This window comes from Mobula hypostoma, chromosome 24, assembly GCF_963921235.1.
Source record: "Mobula hypostoma chromosome 24, sMobHyp1.1, whole genome shotgun sequence".
In the NCBI taxonomy this organism is placed as follows: domain Eukaryota; kingdom Metazoa; phylum Chordata; class Chondrichthyes; order Myliobatiformes; family Myliobatidae; genus Mobula; species Mobula hypostoma.
The window spans coordinates 4,829,457-4,855,806 of record NC_086120.1 but is presented as its reverse complement, the minus strand read 5'-3'; the positions used below and the strand labels follow the sequence as shown (position 1 = coordinate 4,855,806).

The 26,350-nt window shown below is 44.3% G+C and overlaps 1 protein-coding gene across 2 annotated transcripts in view; it reads left to right on the top strand.

The window, feature by feature from the left end:
* palm1a (paralemmin 1a) overlaps positions 1–26,350 on the top strand; it is a 334,532-nt gene that overhangs the window by 35,206 nt on the left and 272,976 nt on the right. The window contains exon 1 of one of the 2 annotated variants that reach the window (XM_063032806.1): positions 24,794–25,088. The exons of the other annotated variant lie outside the window; for it this stretch is intronic. Coding sequence (XP_062888876.1) covers positions 25,072–25,088 — 17 coding nt within the window. The 5' untranslated portion in view covers positions 24,794–25,071. Of the gene's footprint in view, positions 1–24,793; positions 25,089–26,350 lie in introns of those variants that run through there. 2 annotated transcript variants of the gene reach the window in all.

Below are 26,350 nucleotides of genomic sequence, written 5' to 3'. Positions count from 1 at the left end.
AAGGTGCAACAGTACCTGGCGTCAGCGTGCAGGATTCCCTGAAGGATAACTTGTAGGTTGAAACATAGAAACATAGAAAACCTACAGCATAATACAGGCCTTTCGACCCACAATGCTGTGACAAGCATGTACTTACTTTAGAAATTACCTCGGGTTACCCATAGTCCTCAATTTTTCTAAGTCCCATGTACCTATCCAGGAGCCTCTTAAAAGACCCTATTGTATCCACCAAAACCACCGTCGCTGGCAGCCCATTCCACACGCTCACCACTCTCTGCATAAAAAAACTTAACCCTGACATCTCTGTACCTACTTCCAAGCATCTTAAAACTGTGTCCTCTTGTGTTAGCCATTTCAGCCCTGGGGAAAAGCCTCCGACTACCCACACGATCAATGCCTCTCATCATCCTATACCTCTATCAGGTCCAGTAGTGGCGCCAGAGATTTTTTCTTGCTGGTGCTACAGTGGGGCTGAATTATTCAGTGATGGTGCTGAGGGATGTACTGTATGGTAATATGTATTCGCAAGGCCAGACGCATGGCATTCAAAAGTCAGTTTCAAGCATTATGTGCCTACTATAAATGCCTCTGTTGATTCACAAGCAACAACAATTGATAGATCTAATATAGAAGTGAACTGTGACAGTGTCAACAGCATTAGAGACAACCCGGGCTGCACAGAGCATAAACAACCAAACCAACAGAGCATCCGACCCACAGCGCACAACATGAATCATGCACCACAATCAGCGTCAAATGCGCGCTTTTCAACTGAAAAACCCAACACTAACCCACAATGTCCATTGCTATTTGCATTACATAGACAGACAATGCCAAAAGACACAATATTATTAAAGTCAAATAAGGCAAACAACAGATGCAAGGCTTTACCAGGAGTTGGACAAATCGTACTCTGACCATGCAATACCTCAATTAATTCGGCTACTGAATTTAAAACAAAAATCAACAGAATCACCGCTTGGAAGTCTAAGCAAAACCAATAGCAGTAAAAATAATATTTTGGGTTTTGCAGGAAAAATAAGGACAATGGGGTATCCACCACAAAATAATAATAATAATCAGCATTAGTCTTGGCCCAAATTAAAAAAAATCAACTGCACTCACCATTGATGTTTTTAGAGAAGCACAATCCATCTGTTGTTGTGATTGGTGGCGAAAGCATCAGTGATTTTCTGGATGTCAAGTGCCTTGGTCTTCTGGTTGTTTATGGCCAACAGGGCCAAGTTGCTGTTCTGAGCATCGCTGCTGCTATTCCTTACGTAGTTTTTGAGGCGTCTGAGGTAAGAGAAACTCCGTTTGCATGAGGCAGATGTCACAGGCAGAGTCAGTGATATGCAGATTAGTTTGTATAAATCTATAAAAGCATCGCGGTAGAGTCTCATTAGAGCTAGAAATTGCACTGTGTCGTTCACTGTCTGTCCTTGCTAGAGACTCAGCCACAGCTCTCATATACTCACGATTTTCTTGGACAATCTTTGCATGTCCTTTGTCAAACATATTTCCCAATCTTGAACCATCTTGTTTTGTCAATCTGAATTCGGCCATTACCTCCATAGCAAACTTATGAGCTGCACTTACATGGTGGGTTTTGAAAGCTGCTGTAGCTTTCCGCCAGTTGCGGTAACCGGTGACAGTGAAGGTAGACTCAGAATGGAACCCATGTCCTCCACACAGGAAATGCCTGTATGCGAAACAGGATGTAGTATCTTTCGTGATTGAATATTCCAGTCAGTCAAACCAGCCACGAATAAAACTCCTTTGCTGATTGCCAAACTGTTGCGAAGGGTACTTTTTCAATGCTGGCCGACGGGGTCCTTCCCCAGGCTGCTGGCTAACATCGCTGACAGTATTCCCACTCGCACTAAGAGCAGCTTCATCCACATTCTCTTCCGAATCCCGTTCCATTTCTTGTTCCTCTACTTCGCCCTCACACTCCTTCAATGAACTGCTGTTGTCCTCCTCCCCACTTACTCCTTTCTGCATGTCACTTTCAATTAAGACAGGCTCAGGCTGAGACACCACTGATTCCTCTGGACAAGGTCGCTTTCTCACTAAAAATTGATCCATTTTTCACGCCGGCCAAAATAATGCACGTGCCAGGCCCACGCTAGCTTGTAAAAACACAATGTGTCTGAGTGGCATCTGTTAGTCTCGCGAGACCATGGATCTGCGCCTGGATGTATACTATCAATCTCTCGTGTGAGTAAGAGTGAGTGACATCACCACTTTAAGTGATCTTAGGTCAGTTAACTATCTGAGGACAACAATGGCAAGACAATGACAACGAACGAATAAGCATATCTGACAGAGTTTATAACTTTATTGCTGCGTGGGTTCTATGGTAATTGGGGGTGCTGTTTCACTAGATCAACTGGAGAAACAAGCTGTATTCAAAACTATACAAAGAAAGCAAAGCAGCTGCAATTTGTATGTGAAATTTCAGTTAATTTCTTGGTGGTGCTACAGTGGTGCTATTGTAATTTCTGCTGGGGCTATAGCACCAGCTAGCACCACCTTAGCGCCACCCCTGCTCAGGTCACCTCTCATCCTCTGTCACTCCAAGGAGAAAAGGCCAAGTTCACTCAATCTATTCTCATAAGGCATTCTCTCCAATCCAGGCAACATCCTAGTAAATCTCCCCTGCACCCTTTCTATAGTTTCCACATCCTTCCTGTAGTGATGTGACCAGAACTGAGTACAGTACTCCAAGTGGGGTCTGACCAGGGTCCTAGAAAGCTGTAACATTACCTCTCGGCTCTTGAACTCAATCCCATGGTTGATGAAGGCCAATACACTGTCAATCTGCACAGCAGCTTTGAGTGTCCTATGGGCTCAGACCCCTAGATCCCTCTGATCTTCCACACTGCAATTAATACTATATTCTGCCATCATATTTGACCTGCCAAAATGAACCACCTCACACTTAGCTGGGTTGAACTCCATCTGCCACTTCTCAGTCCAGTTTTGCATCCTATCAATGTCCTGTTGTAACCTTTGACAGTCCTCCAGGGTGAGTTGGTGGTGAAGAAGGCAAATACAATTTTAGCATTCATTTTGAGAGGACTAGAACATAAAAGCAAGGATGTAATGCTAAGACTTTATAATGCACTGGTGAGGCTTCATTTGGAGTACTGTGAGCAGTTTTGGGCCCTTTATCTATGAAAGCATGTCCTGACATTGGAGGAGGTCGAGGTTCATGAGAATGATTCTGGGAATGAAAGTGTTGTCACATGAGGAGCATTTGATGGCTCTGGGCCTGTAGTCACTGGAATTTAGAAGAATGAGGTTGGATCTCATTGAAACCTATTGAATGCTGAAAGGCCTAAATAGAATAGACGTTGTTACATACCCCGTAACTGGGTTGCCAAACCAGCAGAAGTGGAACGCTCGTTGGAGTCTGAATTACTAGGAACTAATAAAGTCTTATTAAAGAAATAAGTAATACAGTACACTAATTGTAAGGATATAAATGTAACAGGTTAGCAATGATATTACACACGTATACACAGAACTAGGGTAATAGGAATCAACCAAGCTCTATCGCAGTCTAGGGGTAAAATGGTCAGTCTTAAGTGAAGCAGAGTTCAGTTCAGTTTAGTGCAGTTCGCAGTAATTGCTATTGTTGTACCGTTGGAGAGAGAGAGAGAGAGATGCAATTTGGTTCAGGCAGACCTTTGATGTCTTCGCAGTTGGTTTCGGGCAGACCCTTTTATGTCTTCTAATCTCTGCTGAGGTCACCGACTGTGACTCCTCCGTTCCGGATACGATTGTTCTTCTGCGGTGAACCCGGGACCCAGGCAAGGGCGGACACACACCCCAGGTTCCCACTGATCGTACCTTTACACCCTGTGAGCCTCTGGTTGGTTCCCGTGAACTGGAATTCCAAACTCCCACCACTTGTGGGGGTACACTGCTCTTTCCAGAGTCTTGTTGTCTCGTGGTGTGTTGCGTGCCTTAGCAAACCTGCTTTTTTATTCCCCTGCTGGGGTATCACCTGTCGATCAAATTTCAAACAGTTCAGGTTCAAAGCAACCGGTCTGTCAATATTCTGAATTGCGTTTCTTTTCCATTAATCCCTCTCTTCTCTCTCATTAGCATCAATCGTCCGATAGCTTTGCTTGGCGTCACAACGTGGAGAGGGTATTTCCTATGGTGGGGAAGATTAGGACCCGAGGGCACAGCCTCAGGATAGAGGGACATCCATTTAGAACAGAGATGAGGAGGAATTTCTTTAGTCAGAGAGTGGTGAATCCATAAAATTCTTTGCTGTATGCAGCTGTGGAGGTCAGGTTATTCGGTGTATTTAAGGCAGAAGTTGATAGGTTCTTGATTAGTCAGGGTGCGAAAGGTTACAAGGAGAAAGCAAGATAATGGATTTGAGAGGGAAAATGGATCAGCCATGATGAAATGGCAGAGCAAACCTCTTGGACTAAATAGCGAAATTCTGCTCCTATGTCTTATAGTCTTACAGAGGGGCAGCATCGGTACAGCGAGAAACAGTTCCTGGTTCAGTCAGATTTGAACTTCTTTTAACACATGAAAGCTTCTGTATGAATGTGAAAAAGCTCGCGGTTACAGCATCGGATGGTCTGGATGAATGAAGGTAACGCTGATACTGGTTCATTATGTTAAGCAGCACATTCCAGCATCTCCAGGTTTATAAGGAGTTGCAGAAGGTGGTCTTGGGTCCTCAGCGTGGAGTGCCAGGGTAGGACAGCGGCTTATAACGCTGTTGCAGTGCCATCCACCCCGTTCAATTGCAGCAATAAGGAGTTTGTACATTCTCCCTGTGACTGGGTGGGTCTCTCCCGGGTGCTCCAGTTTATTCCCAGATTACCAGGAGGTTTGGTTAGTGGGTTATTTGGGAAGTGCAGGTTCAGTGGGTTGGTTGGAAGGGTCTGTAACCATTCTGTTTCTCTAAACAAACAAATGATAAGTAAATAAATAAACAAGTAGGTAAACACATTAGAAAGTGACTTGGTAAATAGGTCCTAAACAAACAGGCAGACAGATAGATAGGAGATTATGTGAATAGGTAATTACGTTAATTAATTAATTTATTTATTGAGATACAGCGCAGAATAGGCCTTTTCGACCATTCGAGCTGCACCACCCAGCAACCCCCATTTTAACCCTAGCCTAATCATGGGTCAATTCACAATGATTAAAATAACCTATTAACCAGTACGTCTTTGGACTAAGGGAGGAAACTGGAACACCCAGAGGAAACCAACACAGTCATGGGAAGAACGTACAAACTCCTGATAGACAGCTGAGGGAATTGAACCCGGGTCACTACTACTGTTAAACATTGTGCTAACCACTGCACAGCCTGTTCTATCCCAAGATATTGTGAGATCCCTGTTTCAAGGCGAAACATTTCAAACAGTTTGTACGCTGGAAAGGGAATCCAAAAGTAAGATCCACAAACCTGCCTGTCCAGGTAGACCCATTGTCTCAGCTTGCTCCTGCCCCACCGAACTCATTTCTGCATACCTCAACACTGTTTTATCACACCTTGTTCAATCCCTTCCCACCTATGTTTGTGACACTTCACACACTCTGAATTTTTTCAATGATTTTAAGTTCCCTGGCCACCACCACTTATTTTCACCATGGATGTCCAGTCCCTATATACCTCCATCCCCCACCAGGAAGGTCTCAAAGCTCTCCGCTTCTTTTTGGATTACAGACCTAACCAGTTCCCCTCTACCACCACTTTGCTCCGTCTAGCAGAATTAGTCCTTACTCTTAATAATTTCTCCTTTGGCTCCTCCGACTTCTGCCAAACTAAAGGTGTAGCTATGGGCACCCGTATGGGTCCCAGCTATGCCTGCCTTTTTGTTGGCTTTGTGGAACAGTCCATGTTCCAAGCCTATACTGGTATCCGTCCCCACTTTTCCTTCGCTGCATCGACGACTGCATTGGTGCTGCTTCCTGCATGCATGCTGAGCTCGTTGACTTCATTAACTTTGCCTCCAACTTTCACCCTGCCCTCAAATTTACCTGATCCATTTCCGACACCTCCCTCACCTTTCTTGATCTTTCTGTCTCTATCTCTGGGGACAGCTTATCTACTGATGTCTACTATAAGCCTACTGACTCTCACAGCTATCTGGACTATTCCTCTTCCCACCCCGTCTTTTGCAAAAATGCCATCCTCTTCTCGCAATTCCTCCGTCTCCACCGCGTCTGCTCTCAGGATGAAGCTTTTCATTCCAGGACGAAGGAGATGTCCTCCTTTTTTAAAGAAAGAAGCTTCCCTTCCTCCACCATCAACTCTGCTCTCAAACGCATCTCTCCATTTCACGCACATCTGCTCTAACCCCATCCTCCCGCCACCCCAGAAGGGATAGGGTTCCCCTTGTCCTCACCTACCACCCCACCAGCCTCCAGGTCCAACATACAATCCTCCGTAACTTCCGCCACCTCCAAAGGGATCCACCCACCAAGCACATCGTTCCCTCCCTCCCCTTTCTCTGCTTTCGGCAGGGATCGCTCCCTACACGACTCCCTTGTCCATTCGTCCCCCCCATCCCTTCCCACCGATCTCCCTCCCAGCACTTATCCTTGTAAGCGGAACAAGTGCTACACACGCCCTTACACTTCCTCCCTCACCACCATTCAGGGCCCCAGACAGTCCTTCCAGGTGAGGCGACACTTCACCTGTGAGTCAGCTGGTGTGATATACTGCGTCCGGTGCTCCCGATGTGGCCTTCTATATATTGGTGAGACCTGACGCAGACTGGGAGACTGTTTTGCCGAACACCTACACTCTGTCCACCAGAGAAGGCAGGATCTCCCAGGGGCTACACATTTCAATTCCACATCCCATTCCCATTCTGGTAAGTCAATCCATGGCCTCCTCTACTGTCAAGATGAAGCCACACTTAGGTTGGAGGAACAACACCTTATATTCTGTCTGGGTAGCCTCCAACCTGATGGCATGAACATTGATTTCTCTAACTTCCGTTAATGCCCCTCCTCCCCTTCTTACTCCATCCCTTATTTATTTGTTTGTTTGTTTATTTAGTTATCATTTTTCCTTTTTTTTCTTCTCTCTCTTTTTCCTCTCTCTGTTCTTCTCACAATAATGCCTTGCCTGCTCTCCATCTTCCTCTAGTGCTCCCCTCCCCCTTTCTTTCTCCCTAGGCCTCCCGTCCCATGATCCTCTCCCTTCTCCAGCCTTGTATCCCTTTTGCCAATCAACTTTCCAGCTCTTAGCTCCATCCCTCCCCCTCCTGTCTTCTCCTATCATTTCAGATCTCCCACTCCCCCTCCCACTTTCAAATCTCTTACTACCTCTTCTTTCAGTTTGTCCTGATGAAGGGTCTCGGCCCAAAACGTCAACTGTACTTCTTGCAATAGATGCTGCCTGGCCTGCTGCATTCACCAGCATTTTGTGTGTGTTGGCTGAATTTTCAGCATCTGCAGATTTCCTCGTGTTTGCGGAATCCAAAAGTATTTGCTTTACGCCAAGACCAACTTCACAGGATCTCTGCGACAAGATCACATCAGTAAAATGTTATTAAGTCAGTCACTGAAAGATGTGAATATCAGGAGAGGTACAACTTCTAGACCATTGATGAATTCAAATGTTTTCCTGTCTTTGTTGTGCTAATGTCTAAGCATAATCATTATCATTATGTACTGTGTTGTACAACGTGAGCAAATATAGTCAATGACCATGATTGTTTTTGACAAAATTTTTCTGCGGAAGTGGTTTGCTGTTGCCTTCTTCTGGACAGTGTCTGTACAAGATGGGTAACCTCCAGAGATTGTCTGTCTGGCATCAATGGTTGTATAAACAGGACTTGAGATATGCATCAGCGGCTCATATGACCATTCACTACCTGCGCCCATGGCTTCAAGTGACCCTGATCAGGGGGCTAAGTAGGTGCTACACCCAGCAAGGGTGACCTGCAGGTGAGCAGAGAGAAGGAGAGCTTTAAACCTTCTTTGGTGGATACATATCTGCACACTGTCATCCAGTCTAAACATAAAATATTCCTATATTGGTCAAACAGACTGGGGATGAGACAATCAAAAAGGAAGATTGTCTCAATCTAATGGCCTTACTGTGATTTCTTAACTAATATTTAGAGTCTGAGGACAGTTTGTAAGAGAAGTACAAAGGGGTTTGACAGCCTGTAGAGATAGAAACACAGAAAACCTACAGCACAATACAGGCCCTTCGGCCCACAAAGTTGTGCCAGACATGTCCTTACCTTAGAAGTTACCTAGGCTTACCCATAGCCCTCTGTTTTTCTAAGCTCCATGTACCTATCCAGGAGTCTCTTAAAAGACCCTATCGTTTCCGCCTCCACTACTGTCGCTGGCAGTCCATTCCACACACTCACCACTCTCTGCGTTTATATAAAAAAAACTTATCCCTGACATCTCCTCTGTACCTACTTCCTAGCACCTTAAAACTGTGCCCTCTCCTGCTAGCTGTTTCAGCCCTAGGAAAAAGACTCTGACTATCCACATGATCAATGCCTCTCATCATCTTATACACCTCTATCAGGTCACCTCTCATCCTCTGTCGCTCCAAGGAGAAAAGGCTGAGTTCACGCAACCTATTCTCATAAGGCATGCTCCCCAATCCAGGAAACATCCTTGTAAATCTCCTCTGCACCCTTTCTACGGTTTCCACATCCTTCCTGTAGTGAGGTGACCAAAAATGAGCACAGTACTCCAAGTAGAGTCTGACCAGGATGCTATAGAGCTGCAACATTACCTCTCGGCTCCTAAACTCAATCCCATGTTTGATGAAGGCCTTATGCCTTCTTAACCACAGAGTCAACCTGTGCAGCAGCTTTAAGTGTCTTATGGACTTGGACCCCAAGATCCCTCAGATCCTCCACACCGCCAAGAGTCTTACCATTAATACTATATTCTGCCATCATATTTGACCTACCAAAATGAAGCACCTCACACATCTGAATTGAACTCTATCTGCCATTTCTCAGCCCAGTTTTGCATCCTATCAATGTCCCGCTGTAACCTCTGACAGCTCTCCACACCATCCACAACACCCATAACCCTTGTGTCATCGGCAAATTTACTAACCCATCCCTCCAGTTCCTCATCCAAGTAATTTATAAAAATCATGAAGAGAAGGGGTCACAGAGCAGATCCCTGAGGCACACCACTGGTCAGTGGCCTCCATGCAGAATATGACCCATCTACAAAAACTCTTTGCCTTCTGTGGGCAAGCCAATTCTGGATCCACAAGGCAAAGTCCCCTTGAATCCCATGCCTCCTTACTTTCTCAATAAGCCTTGCATGGGGTATCGTATCAAATACCTTACAGAAATCCATATACACTACATTGACTGCTCTACATTCATCAATGTGATAAGTCACTGCCTCAAAAAATTCAACCAGGCTCACAAAGCACGACCTGCCTTTCACAAAGCCATGCTGACTATTCCTAATCATATTATTCCTCTCCAAACGTTCATAAATCCTGCTTCTCAGGATCTTCTCCATCAACTTTCCAACCACTGAATTAATACTCACTGTCTATAATTTCCTGGGCTACATTTATTCCCTTTCTTGAATAAGGGAACAACATCCGCAACCCTCCAATCCTCTGGAACCTCTCCCATCCCCATTGATGATGCAAAGATCATCGCCAAAGGCTCAGCAGTCTCCTCCTTCACCTCCCACAGTAGCCTGGGGTACATCTCGTCCGGTCCCATTGACTTATCCAACTTGGTGCTTTCCAAAATCTCCAGCACATCCTCTTTCTTAATATCTACATGCTCAAGCCTTTCAGTCCGCTGTAAGTCATCCCTACAATGGCCAAGATCCTTTTCCGTAGTGAGTACTGAAGCAAAGTATTTATTAAGTACCTCTGCTATCTCCTCCAGTTCCATACACACTTTTCCATTGTCACACTTGATTGTTCCTATTCTCTCACGTCTTATCCTCTTGCTCTTCACGTACTTGTAGAATGCCTTAGGGTTTTCCTAAATCCTGTCCACCAAGGCCACCTCATGGCCCCTTCTAGCTCTCCTAATTTCATTCTTAAACTCCTTCCTGCTAGCCTTATAATCTTCTAGATCTCTATCATTACCTAGTTTTTTGAACCTTTTGTAAGTTTTTCTTCTCTTCTTGACTAGATTTTCAACAGCCGTTGTACATCACGGTTCCTGTATCCTACCATCTTTTCCGTCTCATTGCAACGTACCTATGCAGAACTCCACGCAAATATCCCCTGAACATTTGCCACATTTCTTCCATACATTTCCCTGAGAACATCTGTTCCCAATTTATGCTTCCAAGTTCCTGCCTGATAGCCTCATATTTTCCCTTACTCCAATTAAATGCTTTCCTAACTTGTCTGTTCCTATCCCTCTCCAATGCTATGGTAAAGGAGATAGATTTGATAAAGGAGATACTGTGATTATGCGTTAACACTGCATGTAGTGTAGAATACAGAGCTCTTGTTACGGTGGTTTGCAGTATCATACTTCAGTAATTTTATGTGTCATTTGTGTAACTTTGTGTGTAATGTTTGTAATTATTCACGGTGATTGGTTGGATTTGATGGATTCTCGAAGAGTTTTAAGTCGTGCTGTTCTGTGAGCTTTCACTAATCTTTTCACCACCAGGATGGGTTCAAGCCAAACAACAGATCAGTCATAGCAAACACTACCTATAGGAGAGGCTGTTAAGCCCAGCTCTTTAGTGAGTGAGCAGTTTATTCGAGAATTGCTCTTGGACTGCCTTTTCCTAATGTGGAAGTTTACCAAAGAACAGCCTTGTGCTTAAGACAGTCCAGTTCTGTAACTGAATTTTGAAGCCCCCCACACCCCACCACCCACCCAATATGTCAGCATGGATCCATTGGGCTGAAGGGCCTGTATCTGCACTGTATTGTTCTGACTCTTGAATACCTAGCTGAGCTCAGCAGCTAGGCTGCCACCGCTACAGTGCTGCTGCTTAAACAGTTTGCTTACTAACAGGAAACATGTGACTAAATCAATTACTGCTTTTTAATGTAGAATCTCACAGAAGTTGTCAGCCTTGGCCTACCCAAGTGTGTGCTCCATACAGTATGTGTTGTGCGTTTGATATTTCAGTGATATTTGAGTAAGTATCTTTGTTCATTTAAAATAATTAATTATGGGTTAAATGTATTAATACATGAATTGCGTACACCATCACATTACCACGTGATACATACATGTCTCGCTTGAAGTAAACTCAAAGTAGGATGCACATTTTGGACTCCTGTGTCTTCCTTTGAATTAGTTTAATGCTTTGAAGTTACAAAACATTACATTCTCCTCCCTGTTCAGCTAAAAACCTTATACTCAATGTAGAAAGCACCTCAGCACAGTATATTATTTCTATATACAGACAGCCACAGCATAGTAAACTTTAACTGTCCCATTCAGATCTAAAGATTAATTGTAGTGGAGGCTTTCTTACTCTTGTGGGATAATGTCTTCCCTGACAAGGGGGATCCCTCTGCTTGGCAGGTGAGACTTGTGGCAGTAAAACAGTCGCAGGTCTGGGACCTCCTCCCTGGTGACTGTAGGAGCTGACTCTGATCGACAGGAAGTGGTTCTGATAGTGGTGGCCAACTTTCTTCTCTAACAATTAACTCTGTTCTCAACTAATCGATGTGTCATTTCTAGATGATATCAGATGCACTCTCCATGGTGTACAGTGGCCCAGTTCTGTCCTTAATCTTTCCAAGTCACCATTTTTTGATCAGCTCCATAGTCTGTCACCAGGACTGCTTGTCAGGAGTGAAACATTGAACCTTCTTGTTTGGGAAGCCTTCAATTTACCTCAGCCAATCACACCCCCACAATACCGACCCTTATGTATTACCACATGCAAGCTCAATTTTGCTTGTTGGTTATTGTATTTCACTGTTACAAATGTCATTCCCTCAGAAGCTTTCTTCTCTCCTGTATAAGTTCTTAGTGGGATATCTGCAGGGGTCAGTCTTTGAAATGCCTCTCAAACTCATAGTGCGGAATGACTGAAACAGCTGAGGCAGTCTCCAATTCCATTTTAATTAATTTGCTGTTCACTTCTGGCATAACCCCTATTGCTTATTTATTAGTTTTCATAATATAAATCTCAAGGCTACACAGTCCTGTGCCACTCTCAGAATCAGAATCAGGTTTAATATCATAAGACCATAAGACATAGGAGCAGAATTAGGCCATTCAGCCCATCAAGTCCACTCCACCATTTCATCATAGCTGATCCTGGATCCCATTCAACCCCAGAGACCTCCCTTCTCACCATATCCTTTGATGCCCCAACCAATCAGGAACCTATTAACGTCTGCTTTGAATATACCCACAGACTTGGCCTCCACCGCAGTCTGTGGCAGAGCGTTAGTGTTCACCCACTCTTTGACTCAAAAAAATTCCTCCCTCTGTTCTAAAAGGTCACCCCTCAATTTTGAGGCTGTGCCCTCTAGTTCTGGATACTCCCACTAGAGGGAAGATCCTCTTCACATCCACCTTATCTAGTCCTTTCAAAATTTGATAGGTTTCAATGAGATCCTCATGCAGTCCTCTAAATTCCAGTGAGTACAGGCCCAAAGCTGCTAAATGCTCCTCATGTGTTAACTCCTTCAATCCCGGAAACATCCTCATGAACCTCAGCTGGTGAATCACCAGCAAATGTTGTGAGATTTCGTAGTTTAGAGGCAGCAATACAATAAAACACATGATAATATAGCAACAAAAAATAAATTAATTACAGTAAGTGTGTGTGTGTATATATATATATATATATATGTATATTAAATAGTTAAATTAAAAATACTGCAAAAATGTAATAATAAAAAATTGAGGTAGTGTCCAAGGGTTCAGTGTCCATTTGGGAATCAGATGGCAGAGGAGAAGAAGCTGTTCCTGAATTGCTGAGTATGTGCCTTCAGGCTTCTTTACCTCATTCCTGATGGTAACAATAAAAAAGAGTATGTACTAGGCAATGGGGGTCCTTAATAATGGACGCTGCCTCTCTGAGGCATGGCTCCTTGGATACTACAGAGGCTAGTACCCATGATGGAGCTGACTAATTTAATAACTTTCTGTAGCTTCTTTTGATCCTGTGCAGTAGCCCCACCATCCACACCCCCCCCCAATACCAGATGGTGGTGCAACCAGTCAGAATGCTCTCCACAATACATCTGCTGAACTTTTCAAGTGCTTTAGGTGATAAACCAAATGTCCTCAAACTCCTAATGAAATATAGCCACTGTCTTGCCTTCTTTATAGCTGCATCGATATGTTCTCACCAGGTTAGATCTTCAGAGATATTGACACCCAGGAACTGGAAATTGCTCACTCTCTCCACTTCTGATCCCTCTATGAGGATTGATGTGTGTTCCCTCATCTTCTCCTTTTTGAAGTCCACAATCAGCTCTTAGTTTTACTGACATTGAGTACAAGATTGTATGTGTCACTCATGTACACCCTTTCGTCTTCATCTGAAATTCTGCCAACAACGGTTCTACCATCAACAAATTTATAGCTGGCATTTGAGTAATGCCTAGCCAGACAGTCATGGTTATAGAGAGAGTAGAGCAGTGAGCTAAGCACACACTCCTGAGGTGCACCAGTGTTTATCATCAGCGAGGAGGAGATGTTATGACCAATCTGCACAGATTGTGGTCTTCCAGTTAGGAAGTCAAGGATCTAATTGCAGAGGGAGCTACAATGGCCCAGGTTCTGTAGCTTTTTGATCAGCTGTAGGAATGATGGTGTTAAACAGCATCCTGGCATAGGTTTTTGTATTGTCCAGATGATCTAAGGCCGCTTGAAGAGCTTTTAAGATTGTGTCTGCCATAGACCTACTGTGGCAATAGGCAAATTGCAGTGGGTCCAGGTATTTGCTGAGGCAGGAGTTGATTCTAGCCAAAACCAACCTCTCAAAGCATTTCATCGCCGTAGATATGAGTACTACTGAATAATTTGCTACTGTTCATTTTTCAACAGCGTGCAGATTAGTGCTCTTTCTGAAATTGCAACTTGACATTTTATCTTTTCACTTCTCTGTGCAGTCCTCTTATTTTTGTAGGCCCAACATGCCCTTTTTATGTGTCCTAATTTGTTGCATTTTCCGCAATTTCACCTTCAAACCTGCATTGGTCTGGTGTATGCGAGCCCCTGCCACAACAGTAATTTGTTCAGCCGTGCCGGTTTCTGGTTAGATGTTGAAATTTTGTTCATCTTCACTTTCATTACATACAACTCAAATGTGTCTCTGTCTGTGGTTTCCATTGAAACAGTGATTTCAATTGCTCTTTTAAATGTAAGTTGTGCTTCAGTTAGTGGCTGTTTTTGAATGTTTTCTTTTAAGATTCCACAAACTGAACGTCACAATATTTATTTACTTATTTACTAACTGCTATTTGTGGGGATTTTTTGGATTTGCTGTTTGTTTTCTTTTACCTGTTAGTTGTTTTTCAGTCTTCGTGTGTAGTTTTTCATTGATTCCATTGTATGTTCTACTGTAAGTGCCCACAAGAAAGTGAATCTCAAGTTAATAAATGGTGACATATGTATACTTTGATAATAAATTTATTTTGAACTTTGAAATGTGAAATTTTGAAAACTATTCACCACTGCCTCATGAATGACTGAGTGGGGAAGCATGCACAGGGGCAGCAGATGACCCTGTGGGGGAAGAACATGTGGTCCTTAAGATAGAACAAGCATTGCACGAGCTTTGTAGAGCTGGGTTCACCTGAAGCAACATACATGACTTGGGCAGTTTGCTGGACGACCTGAATGCATGCAAGGTTCTAATTGAGAAGGAAGCTCAGTTCAGTCCGTGAATAGTTGCCAGCTTAAAGGATTGCAAGAAAATCCAATAGCCTGTGAACAAGAAATGTGGTAGGATTTTACAACCTTGCATAAAAAGGTGAGTTCTGCAATGTGACATCATGGAAGTGTCCAAAAAGCTACTGTACCTTCTCAGTACACTGTGGCTGAGAGAGAGTCGGTGTCATGGCAACAGTATGGGAAGCATCCAGAGAGCAAAAGTCAACCAGTGACTTCTCAGCTTCAACAGCATCAGCAAGGAGAAGGAAAAGCCTGCAGTTCACAGGCCTGCTGAGAGCTGTGATGTAAAGCTGAGCGTGCTTGAATTCTTCAAGGAAATCTTAGGCAAGATAGACACAGTGGATGTTGGTTATTTGGATTTTCAGAAGGCCTCTGAGAAGGTGCCGTTCGAGAGGCTGCTAAATAAGGTGAGAGCTCATGGTATGACAGGAAAGGTACCAGCATGAACAGAAGTTTGGATGACCAGCAGGAGGCAAACAGTGGTAATGGGGGCCTCTTCCAGTTTTCTGTCATTTACGAGTGGTGTTCCACATGGGTCACTACTTTTCACGTTATATGTTAGTAATCTGGACAACAGAATTTTTAGCTTTGTGGCCAGGTTTTCGGATGATACAAAGATAAGTGAAGGCACAGGTAGACTTGCGGAAGTAAAGAGTCTGCAGAAGGTCTTAGACAGATTAGGAAAATGGGTAAAGAAGTGGCAGATGGAATAAAGTGAAGGGAGGTGTATGGTCATGCACTTTGGTACAAGGAATAAAGACAAAACTATTTTCTAAATGGGAAGAAAACTCAAAAATTGGAGGTGCAAAGACACTTGGGAGTCCCAGTGCAAGGGACTGTATCACTGAGTATACTTAAAATGGAGATTCATAGGTTCTTGATTAGCAGGGGTGTCAAATGTTCTGGGGAGAATGTAGGGTAATGGGGTTGAGAGGGAAAACAAATCAGCCATGAAGAAATAGCAGAGCAGACTCAATGGGCTGAAGGGCCTAATTCTGCTCCTGTGTCTTATTGGCTTAAAACTAGAAAATTTAAAGATTACTATTGACCTTGTGATATTTCAAGAATATTTTAGGACAATATAATTTTACTGCTGCAATTACTATAATGATGAATTGTATAGGGTTTGCAAATGATTTCAAAAATGCATGTAATGCACTGTATTCAGTTTATATGTTATTTAAGTAATTCTTCTGTAGATGATGTATGACTTCAGGATCAGCTTCTTCCCCTCTATCATCTGATTCCTAAATGAACATTGAACCTATGAACACTACCTCACTTTTTCTTATTATTTCTGTTTTTGCATTACTTTAGTTCAACTACTTAATATACATATATATACTTACTGTAATTGATTTACTTACTTATTTTTTTCTATATTATCATGTATTACATTGAACTGCTGCTGCTAAGTTAACAAATTTCAGGACATATGGCAGTGATATTAACCCTCCCTCTGATTCTGATTTGTCATGTGAAGTACGCTCGGCAGATTCTTTAGTAGGTACACCTGTATGGCTGCTCTTTAATACAAATACCTATCAGCCTATCACGTGGCAACAAATCAATGCATAAATGCATGCAGGCAAGGTCAAGAGGTTCAGTTGTTGTTCAGACCAAACGTCAGAATGGGGAAGTAATTTGATTTAAGTGAATTTGACCATGGAATGATTATTGGTGCCAGACAAGGTGGTTTGAGTATCTCAGAAACTGCTGATCTCCTGGGATTTTCACGCATAACGGTCTCTAGAGTTTACAGAGAATGGTGCAAAAAAACATCCAGTAAAATAGCTCTGTGGATGAAAACACCTTAGTAATGAGAGAGTGCAGAACAGAATGGCCAAAGCTGACGGGAAGGTGACAGCAACTCAAATAACCACACATTACAACAGTGGCGTGCAGAAGAACATCTCTGAACTCACAACTCTTCAAACCTTGACGTAGATAAGCTACAAGACCAGAGGACCATCAATGTCCACTTAGTGGCCACTTTATTAGATACAGGAGGCACTTGATAAAGTGTCTACTGAATTTATCTCGGAGAAGTTATTTATTGGGTGCTTTGCTGTAGGTGTCATGTTGTAAGTTTACTTTGCCAGGTAGATGAGAAGATCAGAAAATGATTTGATCAATGTTTAGTTAATTTTATAGTTGTTCACTATATATAAATGTTTTTTGAATATTTTTATCATATTACACTAAACATAAACAGTAATCTGATTGTATAATTTTATCTGTGTAGACAACTGTGTGTCTGTGACTGTGCTATATGGTCAGTGTAAACCAGCTGGTCTGAGGCAACTGTCTCTGTGCTGTATCACTCTGTGACTCCAACTAGGTTTAATATGGGTTTGTTTGTTACATTTTTTTAGGGAAACTAAAACACAATAAATGTGTGTGTACGTTTGTATAATGATTATGTGTACTGTGTCATAGAACGTAGAAACAGGCCCCTTGGTCCACTGTCTTGGCAGAAGACGGAAATGACAGAGGAAGAACAGTAGGGACCTAAACAGAAAGTAAGATGGACATAGAAGTAGAGCTGGAGGTTTAGTGATGCGAGTACTTAAGCAGCTACTGCTGTTTGTTACGTGCTATTATCCATTGACTGCTATGTTGTTTCCATGCCATAGTAAAATGCAGCTTAGAAAGAATGCTTAAGTACTCGCATCACTAAACCTCCAGCTCTACTTCTATGTCCAACTTACTTTCTGTTTAGGTCCCTACTGTTCTTCCTCTGTAATTTCTGTCTTCTGCCATTTCATTTTCTCTCTCTCTTTGTCACTGTCTCCGTCTCTGTCTTTGTCTCTGTCTCTCTCTGTCTGCCTCTCTCTCTCTGTCACTGCCTCTCTCTTACTGCCCCTCCCTCTCTCTCTCTCTCTCCCTCTCTCCCTCTCTCTCTCTCTCTCTCTCTCTGTCACACACACACACACACACTCTCTCTCTCTCTGCTTGTCTCTATACTCCTCTCTGTCTCAGGTCTCTATTGTCATGTGCACAAGTAGGGTGAGATACAGGTACAAGGACAAACTGCATGTACTGTAGTAACATACAGACATACATGTTCGACAACACACAGAAATTACATAGCACAATGAAGAAAAACTGTGTGAAACATGACATTAGTGCAAAAACTAATGGTATACCTGGTAGGGCATTGAAAACCTGTGCCAACCAAATGGCGAGTATGTTTAAGGGCATCTTCAATCTTTCACTGCTGCATTTTGGAGGTTCCTATCTACTACAAAAGGGCAACAATCATAGCAGATCAGGGTGAGCTGCCTCAACAACTATCTCCCGGTTCAAAGGTTCGTTTATTAACAAAGCACATATTCATATACAACTCTGAAATTTGTGTTCTCCAGATAGCCACAAAACAAAGAAAGAACATGAAAGTCATTCGGAGAGGATCATAGAAACATAGAAACATAGAAAACCTACAGCACAATACAGGCCCTTCAGCCCACAATGCTGTGCTGAACATGTACTTACTTTAGAAATTACATAGGGTTACCCATAGCCCGCTATTTTTCTGAGCTCCATGTATCTATCCGAGAGTCTCTTAAAAGACCCTATCGTATCCGCCTCCACCACTGTCGCCGGCAGCCTATTCCACGCACTCACCCACTCTCTACGTAAAAAACTTACCCCTGACATCTCCTCTGTACCTACTTCTAAGCACCTTAAAACTGTGCCCTCTCATGTTAGCCATTTCAGCCCTGGGAAAAAGCCTCTGACTATCCACACGATCAATGCCTCTCATCATCCTATACATCCCTCTCAAATCACCTCTCATCCTCTGTCGCTCCAAGGAGAAAAGGCCGAGTTCACTCAACCTATTCTCATAAGGCATGCTCCCCAATCCAGACAACATCCTTGTAAATCTCCTCTGCACACACACTTTCTATAATTTCCTTCCTGTAGTGAGGTGACTAGAAATGAGCACAGTACTCCAAGTGGGGTCTGACCACGGTACTATGTAACTGTAGCATTACCTCTTGGCTCTTGAACTCAATCCTACGGTTGATGAAGGCCAATACACCATATGCCTTCTTAACCACACAGTCAACCTGCACAGCAAGTGTCCTATGGACTCAGACCCCAAGGTCCTTCTGCTCCTCCAAACTGCTATTAGTACTATATTCTGCCATCATATTTGACCTATCAATATGAACCACCTCACACGCATCTGGCTTGAACTCCACCTGCCACTTCTCAGCCCAGTTGTGCAACCTCTCGATGTCCCACTATAACCTCTGACAGCCCTCCACACTATCCACAACACACCTAACCTTTGTGTCATCAGCAAATTTAGTAACTCATCCCTCCACTTCCTCATCCAGGTCATTTATAAAAATCACAAAGAGAAGGGTTCCCAGAACAGATCCCTGGTGCACATATTCTGACCTCCACGCAGAATATGACCCATCTACAACCACTTTTTGCCTTCTGTGGGCAAGCTAATTCTGGATCCACAAAGCAAGGTCCCCTTGGATCCCATGCCTCCTTACTTTCTCAATAACCCTTACATGGGGTACCTTATCAAATGCCTTGCTGAAATCCATATACACTACATCTACTACTCTACCTCCATCAATGTGTTTAGTCATATCCTTAAAAAATTCAGTCAGGCTTGTAAGGCATGACTGCCTTTAACAAAGCCATGCTGACTATTCCTAATCATATTATACCTCTCCAAATGTTCATAAATCCTGCCTCTCAGGATCTTCTCCATCAGCTTACCAACCACTGAAGTAAGATTCACTCGTCTATAATTTCCTAGGCTATTCCTAACTCCTTTTCTTCCCATTTAGGAATCCCATTCAATTCCTGAATAGACTTTGAAGCTGTGGACACTACCTCACTTTTTTAATATACAGTATTTCTGTTTTTGCACATTTTTAAAATAATCTATTCAATATACATAATTGATTTACTTGTTTATTTATTATTATGTTTTATTTTTTTTTTCTCTCTCTCCCTGCTAGATTATGTATTGCATTGAACTGCTACTACTAAGTTAACAGATTTCATGTCACATGCTGGTGATAATAAACCTGATTCTGATTCTGAATAAGGGAACAACATCTGCAACCCTCCTGGAACTTCTCCCGTCCCCATTGCTGATGCAAAGATCATTGCCAGAGGCTCAGCAATCTCCTCCCTCACCTCCCACAGTAGCCTGGGGTACATCTTGTCTGGTCCTGGTGACTTATCCAACTTGATGCTTTCCAAAAGCTCCAGCTCATCCTCTTTCTTAATGTCTGTATGCTCAAGCTTTTCAGTCCACTGTAAGTCATTCCTACAAGAGCCAAGGTCCTTTTCCGTAGTGAATACTGAATCAAAGTATTCATTAACTACCTCTTTTACCTCCTCCGGTTCCATACACACTCTTCCACTGTCACACTTGATTGGTCCTATTCTCTCACATCTTATCCTCTTGTTCTTCACATACTTGTCGAATACTTGGGGTTTTCCTTAATCCTGCTTGCCAAGGCCTTCTCATGGCCTCTTCTGGCTCTCCTAATTTCATTCTTAAACTCCTTCCTGCCAGCCTTATAATCTTCTAATCTCTATCATTGCCTAGTTTTTTGAACCTCTTGAAAGCTTTGCTTTTCTTCTTGACTAGATTTACAACAGCCTTTGTACACCACGGTTCCTGTACCCTACCATCCTTTCCCTGTCTCATTGGAACATACCTATGCAGAACTCCACACAAATATCCCCTGAACATTTGCCACATTTCTTCCATAAGTTTCCCTGAGAACATTTGTTCCCAATTTATGCTTCCAAGTTTCTGCCTGATAGCCTCATTTTTCTCCTTACTCCAACTAAACACTTTCCTAACTTGTCCGTTCCTATCCCTCTGCAATATTATGGTAAAGGAGACAGAATTAGAAACATAGAAAACCTACAGCACAATACAGGCCATTCGGCCCACAAAGTTGTACCGAATATGTCCCTGCCTTAGAAATTACTAGGCTTACCCATAGCCCTCTATTTTTCTAAGCTCCATGCACCTATCCAAAAGTCTCCTAAAAGACCCTATCCTATCCGCTTCCACCATCGTTGCCGGCAGCCCATTCCACGCACTCACCACTCTCTGAGTAAAAAACTTACCCCTGACATCTCCTCTGTACCTACTCCACAGCACCTTAAATCTGTGTCCTCTTGTGGCAACCATTTCAGCTCTGGGAAAAAGCCTCTGACTATCCACATGATCAATGCCCCACATCATCTTATACACCTCTATCAGGTCACCTTTCATCCTCCGTTGCTCCAAGGAGAAAAGGCCGAGTTCACTCAACCTATTCTCATAAGACATACTCCCCAATCCAGGCAACATCCTTGTAAATCTCCTCTGCACTCTTCCGATGGTTTTCACGTCCTTCCTGTAGTGAGGCAACCAGACCTGAGCACAGTACTCCAAGTGGGGTCTGACCAGGGTCCTATATAGCTGCAACATTACCTCTCGGCTCCTAAATTCAATTCCACGATTGATGAAGGCCAATACACCGTACGCCTTCTTAACCACAGAGTCAACCTGCGCAGCTGCTTTGAGCATCCTATGGACTCGGACCCCAAGATCCCTCGGATCCTCCACACTGCTAAGAGTCTTACGATTAATATTATATTCTGCCATCATATTTAACCTACCAAAATGAACCACCTCACACTTACCTGGGTTGAACTCCATCTGCTACTTCTCAGCTCAGTTTTGCATCCTATCAATGTCCCGCTGTAACCTTTGACAGCCCTCCAGACTATCCACAACACCTCCAACCTTTGTGTCATTGGCATATTTACTAACCCATCCCTCCACTTCCTCATCCAGGTCACTTATAAAAATCACAAAGAGTATGGGTCCCAGAACAGATCCCTGAGGCGCACCACTGGTGACCAACCTCCATGCAGAATATGACCCATCTACAAACACTCTTTGGCTTCTGTGGGCAAGCCAGTTCTGGATCCAAATTGTGATCAGTATCTCCAAAATGCTCTCCCTCTGAGAGACCTGACACCTGACCAGGTTCATTTCCCATTACCAGATCAAGAACAGCCTCTCCTCTTGTAGGCTTATCTACATACTGTGTCAGGAAACCTTCCTGAACACACCTAACAAACTCTACCCCATCTAAGCCCCTCGCTCTAGGGAGATGCCAATCAATATTGGGGAAATTAAAATCTCCCGTTACGACAACCCTGTTATTACTGCACCGTTCCAGAATCAGAATCACAGGCAGGTCCACGGCAGTACAAAAGCTGTATTCTTCAGCCAATGTGACATCACTGAGATGTCTGATCTATGTTCTTTTCATTCATTACAGCATGGAAAGGGCCATTCAATACTTTGGGTCCACGCCAACTCCCAGCAGAGCAATTCCATCAGTCCTGCTCCTATTCAGCTTAATTTCTTATGACTTACTTTCACACATATGTCCATTAACTCCCTTTTGATTGCTTGGACACTCACTTACCCACTGGCAATTAACCAGCAATGCCTCTTTGGTTTGTGGGCGGAAACCAGAGTACCTGGGGAGGGGTGGGGGGAAAATCCATGTAGTCAAGGTCAGGATTAACCCAGGTTCCTAGAGAACTGAGACAGCAGCACCACCTGCTGCGGAACACAGCCCGTTAATGGACCTACATGTAAGTGTGTAACCAATTCTCTTCCCTTCCTGATTCCATTATCCTCAGCAATACATCCTGGGCCTCCTCTTTTATCACTAGCTTCATTATGTCTAATTTTGTTAATTTTGCTGTTTAAGTAGTCTATAATTTAAGTAATGTACATGTAATTTATGTTTGTCATGCTTGTAATGTACTGTGCTGCTGCAGCAAACGGGTGATTTTTGTGTTACTTATACCCTGAGAATGAACGGTATGCCCATGTCAATAAACTTGAACTTAGTTCTGATCCCCCTGCTTCCCCTACCTCGGTGACATTTCTGGCCCAGCTCTCCCTCAGTGACATCCCATTATCTGGATGTTGTCAGTCTGTGAGATTCTTCACACTCCTCTTGTCTCCAGAGGAGCTCCTTGCTGGAGTAATGGAGAATGGAGTGTAACGGGACAGGAACAGAGCATGCCTGTGTTGTCCATTGTACCTATCTACAGTAATCCTATGTTTGCTTACCTGTCTCTTTATCAACTGCATGGACAATGCTGACCAGCAAGAACCAGACTTTTTTTAATTCTCTCAGTTCCACCTTTTCACTCCAGAGATGCTGCCTGACCCTTTGAGTTCCTCCAACCATTTATTTTTCTGTTCCAGATTCCAGCCTCTGCCACCTCCTCTGTCTCCAATTTTGAAAATATCTTGCTTACGGGCCCTTGGCTCCATCCTGGGGCTGAGCTGAGGCTCTGGGCCATCCCAAAGGCTGCCAGCATCCTGTCCCCACTGATGGTCTTGTCCCAGTCCTGATGGTGTCCGATCCCCATCCCGATGCTCTAATCTTGACCACAAACGGTGCTTCCACGTCCCAGGCAACACCACAGCTCTCCTGTCCTTTGCCCTGCTCTGGGCAACAAGTTACCATTCTCATCATGTCAGTATTCCTTTGTAATGGTCTTCCCCTCCTGGGATCCAGGTACTTGTGCTGCTGCCTCTACCATTTGCACACCCAGACTCCATCACTCCACCATTTGCACACCCAATCTCCATCATTCCACCATTTGCACACCCAATCTCCATTATTCCACCATTTGCACACCCAGACTCCATCACTCCAGCATTTGCACACCCAGACTCCATCACTCCAGCATTTGCACACCCAGACTCCATCATTCCACCATTTGCACACACCTTCAGTAGAACATGTTTCCTTCCTACTTCAATCTCTCTAATTGCCACCTGTACCCCTACCCCCACCGGCTTGATGTCACTCTTTGCCTAACTCTGCCTCAAAAGAATGTTTACTGCAGTAAAATTGCTCTGTGAATGTAGATTGCTGCTATATGTGGTAGTTAGCTACAAGCGAGAAAGGGTACAGGAAAGATTATGAGCATGTTATGAGGTCTGGTTATTAGAAGAGGCTGGATAGGCTGAGGTGTCTTTCCCTGGAGCAAAGGAGGTTCAGAGATGACCTTACAGAGGTTTATAAAACTAGAGGTGTATAAGGGGCCAAAGGCACGTTGCCAGGGTAGTGCAGACCAAAACTAGTAAGCAGAGGTTTAAAGTGTAAGAAGAGGCTTGAAGGGCAACATTTTCACATGGGGGGGGGGGTGAGTGTATGAAATGAGCTGGCAGAGGTAGTGGTGGAGCTGGTCACGTTTACAATGGTTAAAAGATATTTGGATATGGATAGGAAAGGCTTAGATGGATATGGGCCAAATGCAGGAAAATGGGATTGGCTTCATGAAGGGAGGTGGTCTGCATTGATCAGTGAAGCGGGCGGTGGGGGGGGGGGGGTGGCTGTCTCCGTGCGGTCTAACTCTGCGACGCTAACTGTGTACCTTTGCCAGGAGTGGTGTTCAAACTTTCTGGGTTCAATCCCCTGCCTGCTAGGCTAGTCTGATACTCCCCTTCTGTCCTGAGGGAATGCTGCTGTGTCAAAGATGTCACTTTTCAAGTAGGGCACGAAACCAGACCACACCTACCCGCCTCCCCAACAGTCCTGGGAATCCTGTGTGTTTACCGGATCAACACCCGGATGTTTCCCAACAACATCGCCAAAGAATAGCTACCTTTCAGGGAGCCTGTCCCCGAATTGGCAATTGTATGTAATATGTCACAAGGGTGGCCGGCTTGGGGAGTATTTCATTGGCCGAGACCTTCCTGAGACTGCATCGCTAGTCCCTGTCGTTAGTCCTATTTCTGTTATCCCATCTGCAATTATTGCAGCCAAGCGCAGACAATAAAGACTTCAGATTCTGGGTGTTTTGCGCGAAGTGACTGTCCCCTGCGTGACACCGGTTTTTAATTGAATTGCACAGAGCATCACCCTCGGGCAGCTCCGCGCTGGGCAATCGGCAATGCTGGCAGTCTCCAGTAGGGGTGCGACGATACTGCCGCAAGTGGAGCTTGCGAGCTGGGTGAGCACAGGACAGAGCCACTGAGATGTGAATCTGTTCGCGGATATCAGGCTGTCAAAGCAAGGGGGGAGCTTTCTGAGTGAAACAAGCACCCTCCGACTGTGCACACAGACCTGACTGCACCTTCTCCACCCGGATCACACAGACACCCTCCTCCCTAACCAGCCGCAGCGCGGGGCGAATGGCACTGGCAATGGAGTAAGTGACTTCAATGTGATCCTATGGAACAGGCTACTGATCCACGGGTCCGGTGTGGGTGGGAGTGGGTGTAGCACTAGACTGCTGTCTGTGGGCATTTCACTGGAAGGGTACACAGAGCCTCGGGCTGGGACAGTGCCTGTACACTACTGCTGCGAAACTGAGCGCTTTGCGTTCAGCTGAGATTTCATTGTGGTCACACCTTTCCTTTGTTGCGGCACGCTGGTTTAGACTGTATTTTGATTTGAAATTGTGAAATGGCTGGGATGCGAGCGGTGTTTCTCACTGAACCCAATATGGCTGCAAAGCCGAAGATCTTGAAGCTGGGAGTGGGTGCCCGCTTAGCGCCGATCTCCGGGCTGCGTCACCCGGGTTCGTTCTTCCATTGAAGAATATGACCGCCGTGATCCGTTGTCGCCTCTGACCAGTTGTAAGCTGATGCTCCATCCTGACAGAAAGTTGGCTGCTTCAATTCTCTCTGTCTATTTCATGGGTGTAGCGAGAAAGCAAATTAACCATTTATTGGACAATTTGTTTCAGCATGGTACCTAGGGTAGTTTGAAGCTTTCGGCGAATGGAGAACCAGGCAGCTTTTGTTTTTTCCGAATGAACTAAAATCCACTACTGTGGACTGTTTTGATGACAGGTTGGCATTTTGAGAAGTGTTTTACCGGGCAAGTTCTGGAAATGCAACCCCCTCCCCTGCAGCTGTGGACAGGGTGGGTGGGTGGTGGGTGTTGAGGGGAGGGGAGGTGCTACGTCTTCCTTCAGCTTCCGGAGCAGCAACCCGGGTGAGCTACCACCTACCGCTTGGAGGGCAGCGAGTGAGCTAGGCTAGTCCGGAGCTCCGGGTCTCCGGGTCTCTGCCGCTTGGAGGGCAGCGAGTGAGCCGGGCTAGTCCGGATCTCTGGATCTCCGGGTCTCTGACAGTGCATTGCATTGACAGAGAGCCCAGGACTCCCGAACTGTAGTGGCTGGGCTACTCACTATCTCCCAACACAGGAGAAGTTCTTCAGATGTTCTTAGATGTTCAAATTTGCAGCGGTCGGAGACATTACAAATGACATTCCGATAATGCATAATTAATTTTGCACATACATATACAGGCGCATTGTCACATATGAACATAGCATGCATATACATATACTTACACCTACAAACATGCATATGGACACACACAGAGAATGCTGGAGGAACTCAGCAGGCCAGGCAGCGTCTATGGAAAAGAGTCTGATGAAGGGTCTCGGCCCGAAACGTCGACT